We start from the raw sequence: 20,153 nt of genomic DNA on the forward strand, positions 1-20,153 counted from the left end.
GACACAACAACGAGAAAGACTATTGTTGAAATTCGTAAAGAACTTTTGACCTCAGTGTGGATAGGGAATGCATCTCCAACCACCAACAGACAGTACGTTTCGATTATTTAGATACTGTAAAAGAGTCTGGAACGGTCAGTTCCGTGAAATGAAGAAATAAAGCTTTACAGCGGCCGTTAACCTTATGTGGTGATTGACTCAAGCATAAAGCAAGGCTGCATCACAAGCAACGAGTTCTGCATCCCGTCTTTCTTGCCGTACTTTTTACAGATTCATTCATTCTTTATTCATCTTTGCATCAAAGGCATGCATCTCAAGTCTCTTCTGGTCACGGGATTTCTCCCTCAGCTGCTTTCCGCCAGCGAGATGCGTTCGCGAGGCGTTGTCTGCAGCTTTTCCACGCCTGCAAGCAACAGAGATACTTGTGAATCTTTCGCTAAGACTTGGGGCCTGGATGTAGCCAAGCTAACATCGCTGAACCCCGGTATTCAGTGCCCTGACCTTGTTGTTGGCCAAAACTACTGTGTCGTAGGCGAAGTCTCGACAGTACCAGACAGTACGACTCAGTCATCAACGTCGATCAAGACATCGTCGACGACAACGACATCGACATCGACAAAAACAATATCGTCCTCTCCATACACTCCCACACAGCCTGGCTTGACACCCGACTGTGACAAGTTTTATCTCGTCTCAGCCGGCGACCAGTGTGATGGCATTGAAGCCAAATTCAGCATCAGCTCGGCCCAATTTTATGCTTGGAACCCCTCCATCAACGCCGGTAGGTCACCATGTGTTAGCATTTTGACTATTGGATAGAATATAGTTCAAGTCGTTCTAACAAATCTATGACAGAATGTAGTAACCCGTGGCGTGGCTACTATGTTTGCGTTCATGCCCCGGGTGCTGTCGTGACACCACCCACACCGACAAAGCCGGCAAACGGGTAAGCTACCATCAGGACTAGCACATCAATCATTGATGTGAAGCATAAATACAGAAACGTTAACCCGACTCTTTATTGTTCGCAGTATCAAAACTCCCCAACCAACGCAGCCGCACATAGTCTCGTATTATAGCCGCTTCCAGTAGGTCAAGAGTGGCGACACGTGTGCCGATGTCGTTGCTCGTAGTGGAATTTCTCTGGACGACTTTCTCAAGTGGAATCCAGATGCTGGAAATAACTGTCAAGGGCTGTGGGCAAATGCTTATGCCTGCATCAACATCCTACCAGCCTTTACTCTCGGCACCTACTACCATACCGATTGCACTGGTACTATACACAATGCGGCAGCCATTCAAATGCAGACGGATGGCGCGTGTATTAACACTGATTGCCAGGCAGGGTCTGTTAAAGTCATCCCGCAAGGTGCGTGCCCAGATGGCGAGATACAAATCAGCTACTGGGAGCAACCTGGCTGCACGGGGAAGTGGTTCGGGTATAGCTACACCAGCAGAGACACATGTCACAGGATGTGGACTGATGGCTGGAAATTCAAGTCGTTGCATTTGAGATGTGCCAGCGAAAAGGACGACTGCGTGAGTAAAGGCACTTGTACTTTTGACCCGGAGCCAGCAAACAATGTATGCTAGAGTACTTGACAGATTTGTAAGTCTAACTTGGGACACGGGAGGGCACGCTGATTAGGAAAATGGTCTATGTGGAATAACTAAGATACTTTAAGGGCCCGGCAGATTATGCGGGAACAAAGCCAGTTCATTAATTGAAGAATTTCTGTCCTTCTTTCAACCATAGGCCTTCTTGAGTGAAGGAACACGATGGGCCACGCGACTTATTATAGGCTACCCCAGATTTGCGTTGGCCTGTCGGCTTCAGCCCATTATTTCACCTTCCCTTGTATTATTACTTTCTTGGCATTTACTGTTAAGGAGGTACTCGTAATTACTATTAATTTGCTTAACATCACATAAAACTTCAATTTCTGCGCGTTGCGCAGCTGCGGCGGCGGGCGATGGCGACTGCCACCTCCAGCCCGCCCTGTGAGCCGGATTGGCTCGATCTCGGCATCTACACGCCTAAGAATTTAGCTCGGGGCGCCCGCGCAGCCGTCCTTCGAGACAGTTCACCCGTAGAGGTCACCGACATTGTGTCAGCTATCACGATTTCAAGATGGGGCAAGTCGTTGCTTTTTACAATGCCGCGACGCGGCATTGTATCATCAAAGACTCCTGGTCTTAGGTTTGTATCAGACATGGTTACCTGTTACAGCTTCGCCGCTTCGGCGAAGCTGCTCACAAGATAAATAGCTACGTTCATTCCTTCCTTTCATTTGTTCTTCAGATAATTCTCATTCAATTCATCGAAGGCGCCTTTGCCAGTTCCTTCCTGTCTCTAGTCCAACTGCTTCCACTTCATTCTCCGTTCACGTGATGTGTGCCAGTAACTGTCCGATACAGAACGAGCACTGCTTCCACTAGTTACCAAGGCTGGCATCACCAAGGTTCATAAGGCAGGTTGATACGAAACGCCTCATGGCAGACTTCAAGCCACGCTTTCACCACGACGAACTGTGCATGTGCACTAGTTGTCAAAGCCATAATTTGGTTTGTAGCAACCTCCAGGTCTAACTTAATAAACAGTCTAACGGCGAACCGGGGGCGGGTATACAGTTCGATGGCCAGTGAAGCCTGTGCTTCTTGATTCCATGGGAAGATCTCTTAACCGCAGAATTCGGGCTTTGGAGAAGGTGGACAAGTGACATTTTCATGATATTTGCCTATACTGTAGGATTGATCGTCCTTGCGACTCCGAAGAGTAGATCCAAATATCACTAATTTCTACTGCACCAACGCCTCGCCCAAATCGTCCAAAAGTTGGTGACGGTTGGAGTGAATCTAATACTCGATACTCTGGCCATTACTCTGACCCTGACCCTGACCCTGACCTGGAGACCTATCGAAAGTATTCTGAACAATAAACCCTGACCCTTATACCCCACACTCTTACAAAATTGAAACCCATTTGCTTTGACTACTCGTAGGCTGATATCGTACATATCTACCGAAACTCGTTGCAGTATACTTTCCATCCAGCTTCCGGAAGGCGGCTCATAGACCGCTGGGTCGCCGGACGGGGTGAGCTAAACTGTCTATAAATCCTGTCATAGTAGTCTTCGCCCGGCTCTCCTGGCAAGTCCTCCCGTGGTAGCGCCAGCGGACTTGATCTCTAGAGGCGGTTTTCCTGCCCCAAAGTAGGCTTTCACCAAACTTTGTACAACTTGCTATGGCTATCTCTTCTACCACCATCTCTCCGCAGCTTATCCAGCGTGGGATCGGCTCAGAGTCACAACCGCAGAGTCCATTCTCAAGTGATGGAAATATCATAAGAACCCCAGATGGACTCAGCGGCCGTCTGGCAGCTAGCCTTCTCTAGTGTGTCCAATAGTATTTGCGATATGGCAATACGTATTACCATATATTGATATTACCACATGATATGATATGGTGGCCGTATGATATCGGCATCCGGGATATGACCAGATATTGCCGTATTAATACTGGAATATAGTAATTCCTATGGCTTAACAAGCACAACAGAGGTCAAATATCTGCCCCTTTAAGGCACTATAGGTTAGCCTAAAGACTTTTTTTTAGCTTGCGCTTTAAGGTTCCTTCCTAAGCAGCCCATACAGGGAACCTGTGGCAAGCGAGATTGGCTTAATTCTTAGGGGCTTATTTAAACTCCCCTCACCTTTTCTTATTTCTGTATCTATTTATATTCGCTTAGTCTGTTATTAATATGCTTACTAAGACTATTATAATATATTAACATAATATTATTATAACCTTCTAATATGCTTTTGTGGCTTAGGAGCAAGCTATTAGATAACCTTAATTTCACCATATTATGATTCTATACTGTTCTCTCCTTCTATAACCGCCTTGGCCGCTATAAAAAGGCGCTACTCTAAAGTGTGGCACTATATACTTATTAGCTACAATAAGGTTACTCTTAATGCAAAGGGGAAGTTAATATAGCGCTATAAGTACTGCGCAAAGGAGTATCTTAAGTCTAGTAAAATAACTATTATTTTAACCTATCTAAAGAACTAGCATAATATTAATATATCTTCTACCTAAGAAACCCAAACTATATTAATGCAAGCCACAATTGTTAACGCATTTAAAAAGGCCTATTAAACCACCGATTATAAACGCTGCTATCTATCCACGATTGCAACTCACAATATAGTGCCTGCTGTCCTCAAACAACTATACGTACGGTGGATCACGACCTACAGCGTCTCTTTTTGTATGGCAAAGCAAGCAGAATTTAGGGCCTTACTTTGCTTCCTAAATCTAGCAATTAACAACTAGCTGCTAAACTCTTCTTTAACTATACACAGTTAGACCTTACAGACATATAAGACCTAGAAACTTTAAGTTAAACGTAAGATCTAGTTAGCTCTCTTAAAAGTATACTTTACAGTTAATCTTTAGACTTCGCCTAATACTCTTGTGATTCTTAGCATTATTGCATACTATACATCTAAATCTAGCTAGTTAGAATACTCTATTCTAGCTTTAAGCGAACTTAATAGCAAGCACTTAGGCCTAAATATGGCAGACTATATTATGGAAATTATTGATAATAATAAAATTGCCTCTAAAGTAGGCTATTTTATGATAGATAATACAAATAATAACGGTATAATAATAAAGGCTCTTTCTACGCGTACGTACGTTATATAGCTAGCTTACGCATTATATAGCGGGGGTTTACAGACCACAATATATTTACAGCCTGTAACCCATGCTAAGTGGCCTGTAAATAGTACTTTTTAACTAGTATTAGATTGTCTATAATGCGAAATACTACTGCCTGCGCTGTAATAGCTATATTATAAACCTAGCCGCTTAGTTCTTTCTCTTTTAGACTAACAATAAATCTCTTACAGATAAGAATAATATAAGCACCTTAATAACGCCTATAGTACTTAAGATAGAGTAATAGTAACGTAGGGGCGTCTTAGGAAACTACATAATATTGTGGCATATATCTAGTAGAGCCTATAATGCTTAGCTAATTTTAGAGAGCTTAGTAGCAGCTATAACCTTAAACAGGATAACTCTACTTGCTAGAACTCTTAGTATATAATAATCTATACTGCAATAAAGCTTAAGACTATAATTAACCTCTTTTGCTACTAATATTAAGAGAATAGCAATAACCTATTATTAGAAAAGGACTAGCAAGAATTACAAAAGCTCTAGAACTTCCTATTATTCTTCTATAATGCTATAATAGGGATAGAAGGTTATAATGTAACTATTAATAGAGTATTACTAATAATAGACTTTCTTCTTAAGTAGTTTAAGAGTATAAAGGAAAAATATGCAAATAACCCGTTTATAAGTTCTTATTATAACTCTAGCTAGGCTAAGCTAGATAAGTATTACAACTTAACAAACAGATTGCCAGTCTATATTATAGCACTAGTATTATCTCTACAGTAGAAGTAGGACTATATTAATAATAATTAGCTATTAGACTAACGTGAGTGCATAGCAAGTGCGCTAATATAGCAAGTGTGCTACCTTTAAATACCTTCTTGTGAAGATTCTACAAAAAAATAACTATAATATAAGAAATTAATTAATCTTTACTATTATTCTCTTTATTAGATATTTCTATATTAATCTAATAAGTTTAAGCATTATAACTAGTCTTATTATATATACTATATTACTATCTCTTTATCTTATTCTAAGGCTTATAACCTCTAGTTTTATAATCTTCTTGCTATATTTACTCTTTTATATTATTTTAATCCTAAAGAGCTTATCTCTTAGTAATAATTATACTACTATCTTAATATAAATATATTTTTTTAGCTTTATACTACTTACTTAGTAGTATATTTACCTCTTAAAGTTAGTTAACTTTAGCCTTTAAGAGAGCTATCTTATATATTATTTTATATATACTCTTTATAAATTAATCTATAGCATCTAAAATTAATATTAGTAAGCTTTCCTAATAGTAATTAATTTATCTTTTAATATAATTAGTCTATAAAGTTATCTTAGTTAGATTATTTAGGGTCTTTAGAATCTATAGGTTTAGTAGCTTAAGTATAGCTTTAATTAATATTAAAGTTTATAGCCTTATATCTAAATATAATAAGATACTATTTTAATTAAATAGAATAAGTTTTATACCTCTAAAAGCTTCTTAGATATTTTCTTTAGTTATTATAGCCTTAAAAGTAGTATAAAATATAGGAAAGAAGTTAGCTTATATAATATATATAATATATACTCTTATAAGTCCTTTAATTTCTTTACTATATACCTTTTTTAGTAGCCTAAAATAGCTAATATCTAATAGCTAAAGAATATAAGATAAATAAGATAGTATATAAAGCATAATAATCTTATATTCTTTATAAAATACCTTAAATTTAGTTAAATAGTAACTTTTATATCTATCTAGAATAAGAAGTTAATATATACTATAAGTTTAGAGTTTAGTATACTTTTTAAAGTACTAGATCTAATTTATAGCTTTCTTATTTATAGTCTAGCTATTATAAGTTATAAAGATAACCTAATCCTTTAGTAGTATATTATCTTTATACTAGTTTCTAAGGTAAAATTACTCTATAGCTATAATAAATAGTAGGATAGCTTTATCTTAGAAATTAATAGACTAGAGTACTAAAACCTATTTTCTATTACCTAATTAAGCTAAACTTAGCTTGCTATATTTATTTAAGCTTATAATTATTATTATAATTAAGATTATACCTATTATAAAGCTAGTCTTATTAAAGTTATAGAAATTATCTTTATATATACTATATTTTATAACTATATTATATATAAGCTTAAACTAAGGCTTAATTATCTTTAGATCTTTATATAAGGCCTTCTAATAGTTATATTAATATATAAAATATATAGTAAGTTCTTTATAGTGCTTAATAAAGTTTAAAGCCTATTATAATCCTATAGAAAGTATATTATAATTAGTAAGTAGATAATTTGCTATATCTTTTATACTAGTAAGCTAAAAAGGGAAAAATTATAAATCTAAGTTAAGAATATATTAAATAATTATTAATTCTTTTAGATCTAACGTGGGTGTATAGTGAGTGCCACAGCATAGTAAATGCCACACCCTACTTAGCTTTAATAACATTTTACCTCTACTTGTAATTTATTCTATTTCTAGGCATGACGACTAAAAGCAATAAGAATCGCATTATTCTTGCCCTTTAGGCCATTAAAAGGGATCCTACTTTAAGCATACAAAGCGTTGCTAAAATCTACACTGTTAATTTTAGCACGTTAGCACGCCGAAAGCGCGGTTAATTGTCTCGACGCGATATATTGCCTCCTTGTCGGAAACTTACAAATCTAGAAGAATCCACAATTATTTAATATATTATCGATCTAGATGCGCGATTATTTCCTCTCTAGCTTAGTAGTGTGTAAGATATGGCAAATTAACTGCTCGCTAATCGCGACGCGCCTCCCGTGGGATCACAATAGGCTTTAAACTTTATTAAGCGCTACTAAGAGCTTATCACGCGTTTTACGCGTAGATATAACTATTAGAGAGCCTTATGCAAAGATCTAAAGATAATTAAGCCTTAGTTTAAGCTTATACATAATACAGTCACAAAATATAGCATATAAGATAAGGATTTCTATAACTTTAATAAGACTAGCTTTATAATAGGTATAATCTTAATTATAATAGTTATAATAAGCTTAGATAGATATAGGAGACTAACTTTAGCCTAGCTAGGTAATAGAAAATAGGTTTTAGTACTCTAGTCTATTAATTCCTAAGGTAAAGCTATCCTGCTATTTATTATAGCTATAGGGTAGTTTTACCTTAGAAACTAGTATAAAGATAGTATACTACTAAAGGATTAGGTTATCTCTATAACTTATAATAGCTAGACTATAAATAAGAAAGCTATAAATTAGATCTAGTACTTTAAAAAGTATACTAAACCCTAAACTTATAGTATATATTAACTTCTTATTCTAGATAGATATAAAAGTTACTATTTAACTAAATTTAAGGTATTTTATAAAGAATATAAGATTATTATACTTTATATACTATCTTATTTATCTTATATTCTTTAGCTATTAGATATTAGCTATTTTAGGCTACTAAAGAAAGCATATAGTAAAGAAATTAAAGGACTTATAAGAGTATATATTATATATATTATATAAGCTAACTTCTTTCCTATATTTTATACTGCTTTTAAGGCTATAATAACTAAAGAAAATATCTAAGAAGCTTTTAAAGGTATAAAACTTATTCTATTTAATTAAAATAGTATCTTATTATATCTAGATATAAGGCTATAGACTCTAATACTAGTTAAGGCTATACTTAAGCTACTAAACCTATAGGTTCTAAAAACTCTAAATAATCTAACTAAGATAACTTTATAGACTAATTATATTAAAAGATAAATTAGTTACTATTAGGAAAGCTTACTAATATTAATTTTAGATACTATAGATTAATTTATAAAGAGTATATATAAAATAATATATAAGATAGCTCTCTTAAAGGCTAAAATTAACTAACTTTAAGAGGTAAATATACTACTAAGTAAGCAGTATAAAGCTAAAAAAATATATTTATATTAAGGTAGTAGTATAACTATTACTAAGAGATAAGCTCTTTAGGATTAAAATAATATAAAAGAGTAAATATAGTAAGAAGATTATAAAACTAGAGATTATAAGCCTTAGAATAAGATAAAGAAATAGTAATATAGTATATATAGTAAGACTAATTATAATGCTTAAACTTATTAGATTAATATAGAAATATCTAATAAAGAGAATAGCAGTAAAGATTAATTAATTTCTTATATTATGGTTATTTTTTTGTATAATCTTTATAGGGAGGTATTTAAATGTAGCGCACTTGCTATATTAGCGCACTTGCTATGCACTCACGTTATAGCTAAAGTAGAACTTAATACTAGCTTTAGGTTTTACTGTGTGCTTGTAAAGGTCTGGGCTTAAGCCCAGTCTAGTCTTTAGTGCGCGCAACTAAGGGAGCCTGTATAGTGCTAGATTGAACAGTCACAAGGGACTAGTTCAATTCGTACTCTTTTGCCGTAATGGCTAAAGGGCCTGGAGCAACCGGTATGTCTGCGGCTAGCACCCGCGATGGCCCAATCGGGCTAGACCATAACAATTAAACTAGTCACCTAAGGTCACAAGTTTAAGACGCGGTAATAGCTGGGATTGCACGCAGTCAGCTTGGGCTTATAGGGCTTGCGGCTGGTGTAAGCCCTAGGGGGTTAGAGGTACAGGCCAAAGGTTGCAGAGAGGGAAGAGACCTATGTAGAGGTCTGGGCTTAAGCCCAGTCTAGTCTTTAGTGCGCGCAACCAAGAGAGCCTGTATAGTGCTAGATTAAACAGTCACAAGGGACTAGTTTAATTTGTACTCTTTTGCCGTAATGGCTAAAGGGCCCGGAGCAACCGGTATGTCTGCGGCTAGCACCCGCGATAGCCCAATCGGGCTAGACCATAATAGTGCTAGCATACTTAATATACTGGGTAGTAATAAGTCTACTATATAAGAGCTCTACCCTTCTTAAGTATATATTATGCTTATAGACACAATACACACGTAATATAAATATAGAGGTATAATTATTATAAACGCTTAACTTCTCTATTTATACTAATTATCTAATATAAATAGCCTCTAGTTAAGCAGCTAATCCTAACCCTTTAGTAGAGTAACCCTAAACTATAACTAATTAGATGTAGCGCCTAGCATATAAGAGCTAGGGTAAAAAGCTTAGACTACTTAACTATGTTTGCACTAAATCTTTCGATCTAATAACCTTTAAATAAAGACGAGGGATCTACTTACGCACGTCTCCTTGGACACCAGGATGGCAGCCGTGTCGTGCGACTCCACATCAGCTGTATACTCATCTAAGCAACCTAAGTCTTTGCCAGTCCACACGTCGGTAACCTTGTAGCTTTTACCACCTAGGCCAGGAATCTCGGACCACTTGGCCGTCTTCTTTACCGTCTTGTCAAGCGTGTTCAGCATCAGTACCAAAAAGCCGTCCTTGGACTCGCCAGACCAGTAGTCGACCGGGTGCACATCGTCCGACGTCGTCTTCCATGGCCTGCCATCTTCCCGCTTGTACGGTTTTGCGGGAGCGCCAAACACGTCGTCCTGGTTGAAGGCAAGGAGATACTTGTTCTTGAGCAAGTCAAGGCGTTCACTTTTGAGCCGGCTTATGTCGGTCCCGATGATCAGGGGCGACTTCATGGCTGCCCATAAGGCAAAGTGCGAGCGCTCCTCTGCAGGCGAAAGACTCCAACCATTGAAAACGTTGCCAATCTCGAGGCTGTCGGCGTCGTTGTGGCCCCAGAAGTTAACGTGGTCCATAAGTTTCGAGTTCGTGTTGAGGATGTACATGATGGAATATTTGTCTCTGCCGTTATTTGACCCCGACCAGCGCGGTCTGATATCGTCGGTAACACGCCAGCTAATTCCAATATCATTGCCCCATGTCACGACATTTTCCTTGCCCCAGATGCAAATGTTAAGCAAAATCGGGCGTGTCTGACTTGCCAGCGCGTCCCGCATGCGGGAGTAGCGATCGCGGCCACTCCGGCCCGCTGAATGGCAGTTGTCGCTGTTCTCCGGTTAGTCTTGGTCTGGTGCTGTCATTTCGCTAAGCAGATGGTGAGTTTTAAGGCCTACTATTTGAGGTCTGCCTCACGTATAAGCCATTAGTTTCCCGCCGGACAATTGACAACGAACGGTTTCTAGACTTACAGTCAATTTCCCATGAAGCCCAGTCACCGGCATCTGTCTTCTCATGATCCAAACTGCCAGGGTCGCCACCACACATTGCGGTTCCCGCGTCTGGCCAGTTCTTAGTTACCCATCGCATGTTTGCGATTGAGCACATACGTACCACTATAAATCCCTATTTTCATTTTCAAATCATGAATCTTCTTGGCCAGGCCGTCAATCCCGTCAGGGAACCGAGTCCTGTCCGGCACAATATGGCCTTTAACACGTTTGTTCATAGCCCAGCTGTCGTCAACTAGAGAAGGTGTGAGAATTCACCGCGTCGAGTTACAGCCCTCTTGGCTAGTGTAATTTGATCCTTACTGTTGACGTAGGTGTAGCCAGCAGCCTTCAGACCCGTGTCATTCATTGCCTGGGCTGCGCCAAAAATCTTTGCCTCACTGATATCGTGCTGGTATGCATTCCATGAGCTCCAGCCCAGAACCGGCAGTTTGCCCTGTGAGTCTGTTAGTGCGAGCTACAGTGCGGGAATATGTTTCCTTGCCTCAGTGGTCTTTGCACTCATATCCAAGGCGCGAGCGCCTACCAGCAAGGCCAGCGTACATATAGCCTGCCTGCTCCAACTCATTTTGGATTGCATCTCTGTGCTGGTTCGAGTCGATGATCTTGAGAGCTGAATGGACTGGTCTGTAGATCTTCTTGACTTAAAAGAGGAGGGATGTGGCCCTTTTATACTTCATAGTCTTCAAAGCATCTTCAGGATCTGACTCCACTCTGCTCATAATGTCGCATCGTCCCCTTAGCATACTTGGAGTCACCCTCAACTCACATCCGCCAAAACGAGGCGCTTTGACACGGATACAGGACGATAGCTCGACATTGGGGCCAACGGCCATTCCTTTATTGATGCGCATTAAATCTATGGCTAATCAGAAAGAGCAAGTGGGTATATAGACTGGGGGATGCAAGGAGGGCGTGAATTATCCCCTGGTGCTTCGCATTAGTCGGAGCAACATAGCAGGGTTGCCCGGTGCAGCGTCCAAAATGGATGCTTGGAGAATGGCTCGTGCCGGGAATAGCAGTCAAGACTGAGCTACGTAATATGCCTTGATGCCGTAGGTCGCATGGTCCGGCCTTCATTGCGGGGAAGCACATCTTGACCAGGGGGAAACCCGGTCGAAATGAACTTCTGAAGTCTTCTGGCAATGATAAGACCTCAAGTATTAATATAATATTTTACAGGTAAATTGTATTTATCATGTGAAGGATTCATTGGACAGCTGTGTGACGTCTTGAGAGAGAGAGACGTCGTGAGAGAAAGAGAGGGAGAGAAGAGATCGTCTGCCTTAACTCGCTACGGTTTGTCGTGTGTTTAGTTTGTTGTTTGAGGCTGGCTTGGGGTCACACCTCCAAGTGTTCAGAATCCTATCTATGGCCGTTGAGGCGACACCAGCAGTACATGACACGGGATTAGTACTGTACTGTTTTCATCGCTTAGATTGCTACTGTACTGTATAGGCGAAACAATTACTGTATTAACAGATAGGTGGACACTTGAATCATTTAACCCTGCGTAAGGGCCATCAACGAATGAAACGCACAAATCAAAGTTTCCACAAACGCCAATGCCGGCATAGGGGCTGTTTTGGGGAACCGCACATGGGACAATAGAATGCCGCTCGCTCATGCTCATCAGCTAAAAAAGCCACAATATTCTGTTCTGGGGAAATAAGCTGGCTTTCAAGCGAGATTGTGGGGAAAAGTTGACTTTAGCCCAGGAGCCACCTTGGGTTTCCCCTCCTGGCGAAAAATTAAACCACCTCTCAGCTCCGCGTTCCCGGAGACATTCATTGGCAATCTCCATCTCGCCCCCACAACCGCAACGGCCACCACGTGGTGGCACCCGGCTGGGCGGAGGGGTATCTACCAATGTTCGTCGCCGAAGTGTTCTAACCTTCTTCAGAAGCGAACCAATAAGTAATAGGCGGATGTACCGCAGCCAATGGCGCGGTAAGAGATGACATCAATCTGGCCTAATGCAGGGGGGCTAGCCCCGCAGCCCCATGGGAAAGGACCATGGGGAGGGACTGGAATCTGGACCCATGACGTGACAAGGGAGCCGCCCAGCCCTATCGACCACCGTGGAAGCAAGGGATAGCTTGCAGAAGGCAATTGCTATGCGCGCCCCACTTTGCTACGGACCCCGCGTGGCTGATCAGTTATTCAGCCACACCTGCGCAAGGTCGTTCGTCCCCACCAACGGAAGCAAAGTTACCACAAATTCGTCGCGACATATCGCAGGATGGCTATAGAAGATGATAAAAATAACTGATTGAATTAAACTACCTGACTGACTATCTGTCTGACTGTCTGACTGACTGATGGAAAGAAGGGGAAAATAGCCTTCTTTTATAGACCAATTTAAGGGATTTTTCCGACATTGGAAGGGAAAGCTAAAGGAAGGAAGGTTTAACAAAAGCATTGAATATTAAACCTTATTTCCGTTGGAAAGGAAGGTCTTTTGGAAGGAAGGTTAGAAAAAGCAAGTAATATTGAACCTTCTCTCGTTGACACGACATTATGCCCTGTTAAAACTAACTGCTCGACATAACCTTTTACAAGCAGGAACGTCGCTGGAATTGACAATTGAGGAAGTTGAGGTGAAGACGCCAAACGTCCACTCTAACGAGGGCTATCCCAATTAACTGCGAAAATGTTACGTTTTAGCGCGCCCTACTTCTACTTCCCAATACATCCATAAGCCGCCCGTCACCTTCCCCAGTATTAATACTTTCTTGGCACGCAGATGTTAAGAAAGTAGCCTGTAATACATCTTTTTACTTAATAAGTGCGCATTTTTTGCTGTTAATTCTGCGCTTTGCATAGCCGTAGAATAGCTCTAATAGCTATAATTGCTATAAGCCCAAGTAGCACCGTAAGTGTGTTTAACCTTAGGGAGTAGACTCTAGCTAATCTAAATATTAGAGCCTAAAATGCCCTTCTAAGAAACTCTATAGCTACTGCAAAAGCTAAAATACTGTGCCTCTGCAAAAGCTCTTAACGTCTGCCCCAAATAATATTGCCTTTCCCAGCCATAGCTATAGCTAAGAAAGAGGCATAGCGCGCTAATTAGGCAAGCCCTTATAACCTAGATCTCTCACAGGAGCACCCTCTAGTAGCAATTAGTAAGATAGCTAGCTAGCTTGCGCGAGAAATAGCCAAGATATATAAGACTAAAATTGCTATATTTAAGGCCTTTTATGCTGCATTTAATAAGACTGCTACATAGTTTACTTCTCGACCTGCCTTTTATTTCGCGTAAGAATTCTCACAAGGATTTCTTTAGACCTAGGAAAATATACTCTATAGCGTAATAATAGGACTAACTATTGCAAAGCTCTTATATGCATCTATTGCCTTCTCTAGCCTTTCTGCCTAAATGCACTTGTCAACGGAATATAACCTGTACTATCTCTCTGCATCAGCGGAGCGTTCCCTTTTGCTGAATGACCTAGCGGTTATTTTTCTTTGATAGCACTTGCTCTCTTTTTCTATGACTCTAGTAACAAGGAATAAGCCGCAGTAATTCCTAACCTTTAGCTAGAACTAGCCTATCCCTATAGCCCTGCCAATGGATAATCTCTTAGTTTTTATATAATTAGAGACTAACTCTCCTTCTTAGACTCGCGAGAGCTATACTATCTAGACCCACGTTGCCAGCCGTCTTAGCATTAACCTCGGCTAGGTGCCGCAAGCATCTTAGACTAAGTCTAGATAGGCTATTTGTGCTGCTAATATACCTACTTATAACTTAATTATCTAATAATAGTCTAAATAGATTAATAACTTAGAAGCTATAAAGGCTAAAGCAAGCTAGAAGTATACTTATATAGTGTAAAAGGTAGAGCCTTTTAGAGTAAAAAGGAGGTTTAGTTATGCGCGGGAATAAGATGGAAATAGGGTTAGTATACGGATATAATACGGATATAACCTTAGTTAAAAGTAGCTTAGAATAATAGCTTATTAGATAAGCAATTATCATAGAATATAATTCGGAAATAGCATGGGAGTAAAATATTATGTGGACGGGATTGCTCACACTTGGGGGCCTAACAAGGGAGCTAGAAAAAGGGGACTTAGTGTTTTTATTTAATCTTATAGCTAGCACACAAATAAAAGGGAGGTTCTTTCCCCTTTAGCTAGAAACTTAATTAATAGACTTAACCGCGATTTTCTTAACTAGAGCTATTTACTTAGTGTATTTAATGCTTATTTACTAAATCTCTTATTAACTAAAAGCACTTTTCTTTGCTAATAGCTATACCTTATAGAGGTATACTACTAGATAATATTACTAAGGTCTTCTAGAAAGACTAAAAGCAATTAAAGATTAAAATACTATTTAATCTAGGTAATTAGAAGGATTCTAACTAATTAGACTAAAGGAAAGTAATAATCTAGACTAAATTGCTAATAGGCTACGTGTAAGTGCGGTATTACGCGAGCTACTCTGAGCTCTTAGGTGTGTTCGTTTTGGGCCAACAAAATATATTATGTAAAAAATTAAGGATTAAGCTCTTCTCAATCTAGAGAGAGGGAATTCCTTCTTTATATAGTAGAATATTGCTTATTAGTAAGCTATTACTAATAAGAATAGGGTTTATATAGTCTTAAAGTTAAGCGCCTTAGTGGGTTAAGTGCCTTTGTGGTAGACTTTGCTTGTAATAGTGGTATTCTCTTCTCATAGAAGCTCTTTCTCTTATACTTAGTAACTAGTCTTGCTAGATATAAGAAATAAAACCTATTTTAAGGTATCTTATAAGGCAATATATATCTCATTAGAATCAGAAAATTCTGAATATTCTAATAGAGGTTACTATAGAGCTTTATACCTAAAGTTAATATTTAACTTAGTAGTATAAAACTCTATAGCCCCTTAGGCTATATTTCTTGTCTTCTGTAAACTTTACCTTTATCTATGAAAGATAAAGGGCTTATCTATCCGAGATAAGGCAGAAGTCATATTTAAAGTATACCTTCTATCTAGGTATATAAAGCCTAGATAGATTCTTTCCTTTTAGATAGTAACTTAAGCTCTTATTTTCTCTCAAGCTTACATAATCAAAAGACCCACTTTTCTTATTATATAAGCAAGAATATCGGTTACCTAATTCTAGTTATCCGCTGCATTATTTTCTCGAGTTATACCTGATTATATCCGGTTATTATTACCGACTATATCCGATAACACGATATTAATCTCGATTCGTTTACAAACCTCTTACACAAGGCTATATATTAAGACTATATAGTAGACCAATTACATGTAAGGCATTAAAGCAAACTACTATAATAATCTTAAGTATAGAAGCTAAGCTAGTTATAGCGTTAGAAGCAGCCAAGGAAATAATAGCTATAGAATAACTATTAAACTCTTTATAAATTAAGTTAGATAAGCCTTTATAGCTAGAAATTAATAATAAGCAAATAATTAGGCTATTAGTTAAAGAGTTAGTAAAGTTAACCACTTAGCTTTATTATGTGGATATTTACTAGCACTAGCTATGCTAGTAAGTTTAAAATAGTTAACTTTAAGTATAGTAAGTAGAGTTAAAGGATATAGTAGCAAACAGAATAATAAAGGCATTAACTAAGGTTTAGCATACTAAATTCCTATAGCAATTATAAATAGAAGATATTTAAAGCTAAATTATTATTAAAGCTAAATTATTATTAAAGCTAAATTATTATTAAAGGTAAATTAGAAGAAGCTTAAAGTAAGGTGTAAGAGAGACTTTAAAACTCTAATAATAAATTAGACCTTAAGTTAAAGCTAGGTATAAAGGGGGGCAAAAAGAGTGCTAACCCTAGTGGGCCTAGCTATGAATTATGCTAACACTAAAGCTTAATAAAGGCAATAAATTAGTATAGATAAGCACTTAGAAAGAAACTTATCTAAGGGGGTATATTGGATAAAACTGCCTCTATTGCTAGAATAAGCAAACTTGGTGTAAATGCTAGCTATTATAGCATTAGCTATAAGAACTAAGAATAGCCAGAAAAAGCAATTATTTACTTTAGATAAATAGGAAGTTTTCTAGTATTAAAAGATAGCTATAGACTCTATCTATAGCATAAATAATAAGAATAATAATTTTTAAAAAGAGCTTAGTTAACGATAAGTCTCATAACGTGACAGAAGCAGGTTAACAGGGAAAATCGTGCAATTTCCCGGCTATGAGTCCCTGACCAGTCCGGCACCTAACAGGCAAACACTAAATTAAACCACATGAGTCAAAGTGGCCAATTGGTTCGCATAATTACAGTAACAGGTCATGCGAACACTTAAAAGCTCGAGCCAAGGACGAGGCTTTGTAACCGCTTGAAGCTTCTTCACAATGCAGTCCGCGCCAATAAGAACACCATTATCGTGTTCCGCAACGACGTGACGCGTTATTCCGGTATAGAAATCATCCATGTAAATAGCGAAGCGAAATCATGCGCTCCAATCAAGTCTTCACAAGCAGTTTAATACCACGTGGCCGTTGGCAGTCGTTGCGCATGATTCAAGTTTAATTGCTGCCCAATAAGGTAATGGCCATGCCACATTTGCGGCTCGTGCTATTCGTGCGCCCAAAAATCGCTATTTGTGCGCCCCTCATACTCCCATCACAAAGAGGTTTACTTAAATTATATTTATCTATAATATTTACTAGAAGATAAATAGAAAAAAAATTATACAAAAAAACAGAGTTATATTTATTTATAATATTATCTTTTACTTAATTTTTAGAAATTATCTTAGAGTAAATTCTTATTTTTAAAAAAGAGACTTACTGTTGCTTGTACCAGGAAGCAAGCATCCCTGCTAGCTTCTGATTGGCTAGCCCCTGGCTAAGGCCCACTTATCTAGCTGCTATCACCACCACCGCTAGCGGTGGTGGCGATAGCTAGAACAAGCGTCAATCAACCAGTTACAAGTACCCCAATCCCGTGATAATTATCACCCGAATAGAAGCCTTGCGCTTCCAACACTTACTTTTATATAGTAAAATTTCTCTTTACTTTTTATTGGCTAAAGCAGACTAGATTAGGCAGTTAGTGGGCGCAGGCGCACAAATAGCGATTCTTGGGCGCACGAATAGCACAAGCCACATTTGCCGCTCCAGTTAACGGCAAACAAGTGCCGCTCACGTATGCGTGGCTTGTGGAGCAGATCGCCAGGGTCCAGGCGGACATTTGCTCGCCAGCTAAATTAAAATAGTCACGATAATTCTGGTCGCGGCGTACCCTTCCCCATGGCCGAAAGCAACTCACAAAATAACTAATATAGCTCGCAATATTCCTCACTTAGAGTGCTGTATAAGCGAGCCAATCAGCAATAGATAGGTATATATGAACTATATCCTCGCTATGTGACGCCAACCCATAGGATAAGGTGATAATACCGTGATATAGGTGTTAGGTAGTATTTGCCGCGTGCAGTACTGTCATAGTCTGCAGTATAACCAAACCAGTTAGCGATAGATGGGTGCACATTCGCATTACTTCCCCCGCTGCGTATCGGCAGATAGTATTTACTGGATTACCCTATGGGGCCAAATCCTTGGAACGGCGCGTTTTCGACTTCCTAAAATGTACAGTACTGTGGCGCTCTGTGCTGTTGGATATGGCTGCTTCTGTTGATGCCGTACCTATTGCACAGTACCTACTGTACCGGGTAGAACAAGACGATTTGGTGTAATTACTGGCTGTCGTCTCCAGCCGCGCTACATGCCGGACTTCCCTTGGATTGTCTGATTCGTTAGGTAGGATGCAGGATCCATTTCGTAATGTAACGGTCTAGCAAGCGCAGTACCGGTACTACCACGCACTAACAACCTAATTTAGATGCACGACACGGTGTTGAGTCAACGGCAGAGACTGACAACTAGGTACTAAATGGGATTGGTGCGGCCCCAAATTAAGCACCGCTGAATTAGCCAACCGAAGAACGCTCGACAAAAAAGCAAACTCTATAGCTTCTAGACTTTTCTAGAACTCTTCTGGAATTCTTTATCCGTTGTTGCACCTTCCGGTTGGTTGGATCCAACTAATCCATGCTGTGAAAGTTTCCAATTAATCCAATCTAGGGTTAAGTGGGTTGAGTTGGTTGGAAGGACACCCTGTCCTTAGCTATAGAGATATCATTTAATAACTACCTTTTCTTTGCTATATAAATATAAACTTGTTAGAACGGTATAGTACAGTAATAGCAGCTAGACTATAATTGGCCTAAGTTTACTGTACATAAATAGCTCTCTGTTATAGATATTTCGACAATAATTTCTAGACCCTGGGATTTTTACGGTAAGTTTCCCGCACTAATAGCGGCATGCGAGGATCGTCTGGGATTCGCAGGTGGAGAGTAAGTGCCAGTTATGCCGGAATAGCTTGTTAAGGTTAAATTATAGAGGCGCTTGCCAGCCACGTGGGCGTCATGGGGATGAGCTAGAATCTGGACGCATGACATGACCGATGCGCACTATGCATATTAATACCACAAATCCTATACAGTAACTGCGGGTTTGAGGGCACCGGTAGTTTAATTGCGGGGTGACACATATCCACGGGAGATTGCCGTCAGCTGTCAGGCCAGAATGCTCCCATATTTCGTTGACTGCTTCTGAAGCGAACGAATCAGCGGTAGGCGCATGACCCCAGGCAACAGGCTTACCACAGTGAGAGATGACTTCGACCAGGAAATGCAGGGGAGCTTGCAGTTACGGGGGTCCGACCCCATGGGGATGAACTAGAATCTGGACCCATGAACTTGGGGCTAATCGCGCCATTGGCGCCATTTTAGTCGCCCAGCCGTATGCGCACCACCCTTGGGAGCCGAGGATGGCTTCTAGAACGTAATGGTGCAGTAAACCCATTGCCTGGGGGTACATCTGCTGATTGCTAATTCGTTCGCTTATGACGCAGGTCAGAGCGCTGCCAAGAAATAAATGAATTTGGATCCTGGCGATTAACAAGCATGAGCGGCACTTGTTCAGTGACCGGAGCGGCAAATGCCGGTCATGCAAAAGATGGCATAGCCACTATCACTTCACTATTGGGCGACAATTAAACTTGAATCATGCCCATACTTCCACTGGTTCCTCAAGGATGCATTAATTCCGCCATATACCATTGCGCGCTAACAGCCATGTGGTGGTTAGTTGCTTGTGAAGACTTGATTGGTGCGAATGATTCAGATTCGCTATTCTTCTGTCAGCCACTTTTGCATACGAAGGGTCCACGCACAAGCAGAGTACGACTTCAAGGCAGCCAACAGCAAGCAAAGCTGGCAAGACCGTTTGATAGATAGACACGC

At 39.4% G+C, this 20,153-nt stretch overlaps 2 protein-coding genes across 2 annotated transcripts; one reads left to right on the forward strand and one right to left on the reverse strand.

The window, feature by feature from the left end:
* Positions 1–306: 306 nt before the first annotated feature.
* VFPPC_09628 (LysM domain-containing protein) lies at positions 307–1,593 on the forward strand (the record flags this gene model as incomplete). Its single annotated transcript, XM_018288134.1, has 3 exons — positions 307–781; positions 856–946; positions 1,134–1,593. 3 exons carry the CDS (start codon positions 307–309, stop codon positions 1,591–1,593), a joined length of 1,026 nt encoding a protein of 341 aa, XP_018141296.1.
* Positions 1,594–9,865: 8,272 nt separating this feature from the next.
* VFPPC_09629 (alpha-galactosidase) lies at positions 9,866–11,423 on the reverse strand (the record flags this gene model as incomplete). Its single annotated transcript, XM_018288135.1, has 6 exons — positions 9,866–10,673; positions 10,742–10,751; positions 10,817–10,906; positions 10,959–11,090; positions 11,159–11,291; positions 11,382–11,423. The coding sequence occupies 6 exons, from the start codon at positions 11,421–11,423 to the stop codon at positions 9,866–9,868; spliced, it is 1,215 nt and encodes a 404-aa protein (XP_018141295.1).
* Between the last annotated feature and the right edge of the window lie 8,730 nt (positions 11,424–20,153).

The sequence above is a fragment of the Pochonia chlamydosporia genome, chromosome 6, assembly GCF_001653235.2.
Source record: "Pochonia chlamydosporia 170 chromosome 6, whole genome shotgun sequence".
Taxonomy (NCBI): Eukaryota; Fungi; Ascomycota; class Sordariomycetes; order Hypocreales; family Clavicipitaceae; genus Pochonia; species Pochonia chlamydosporia.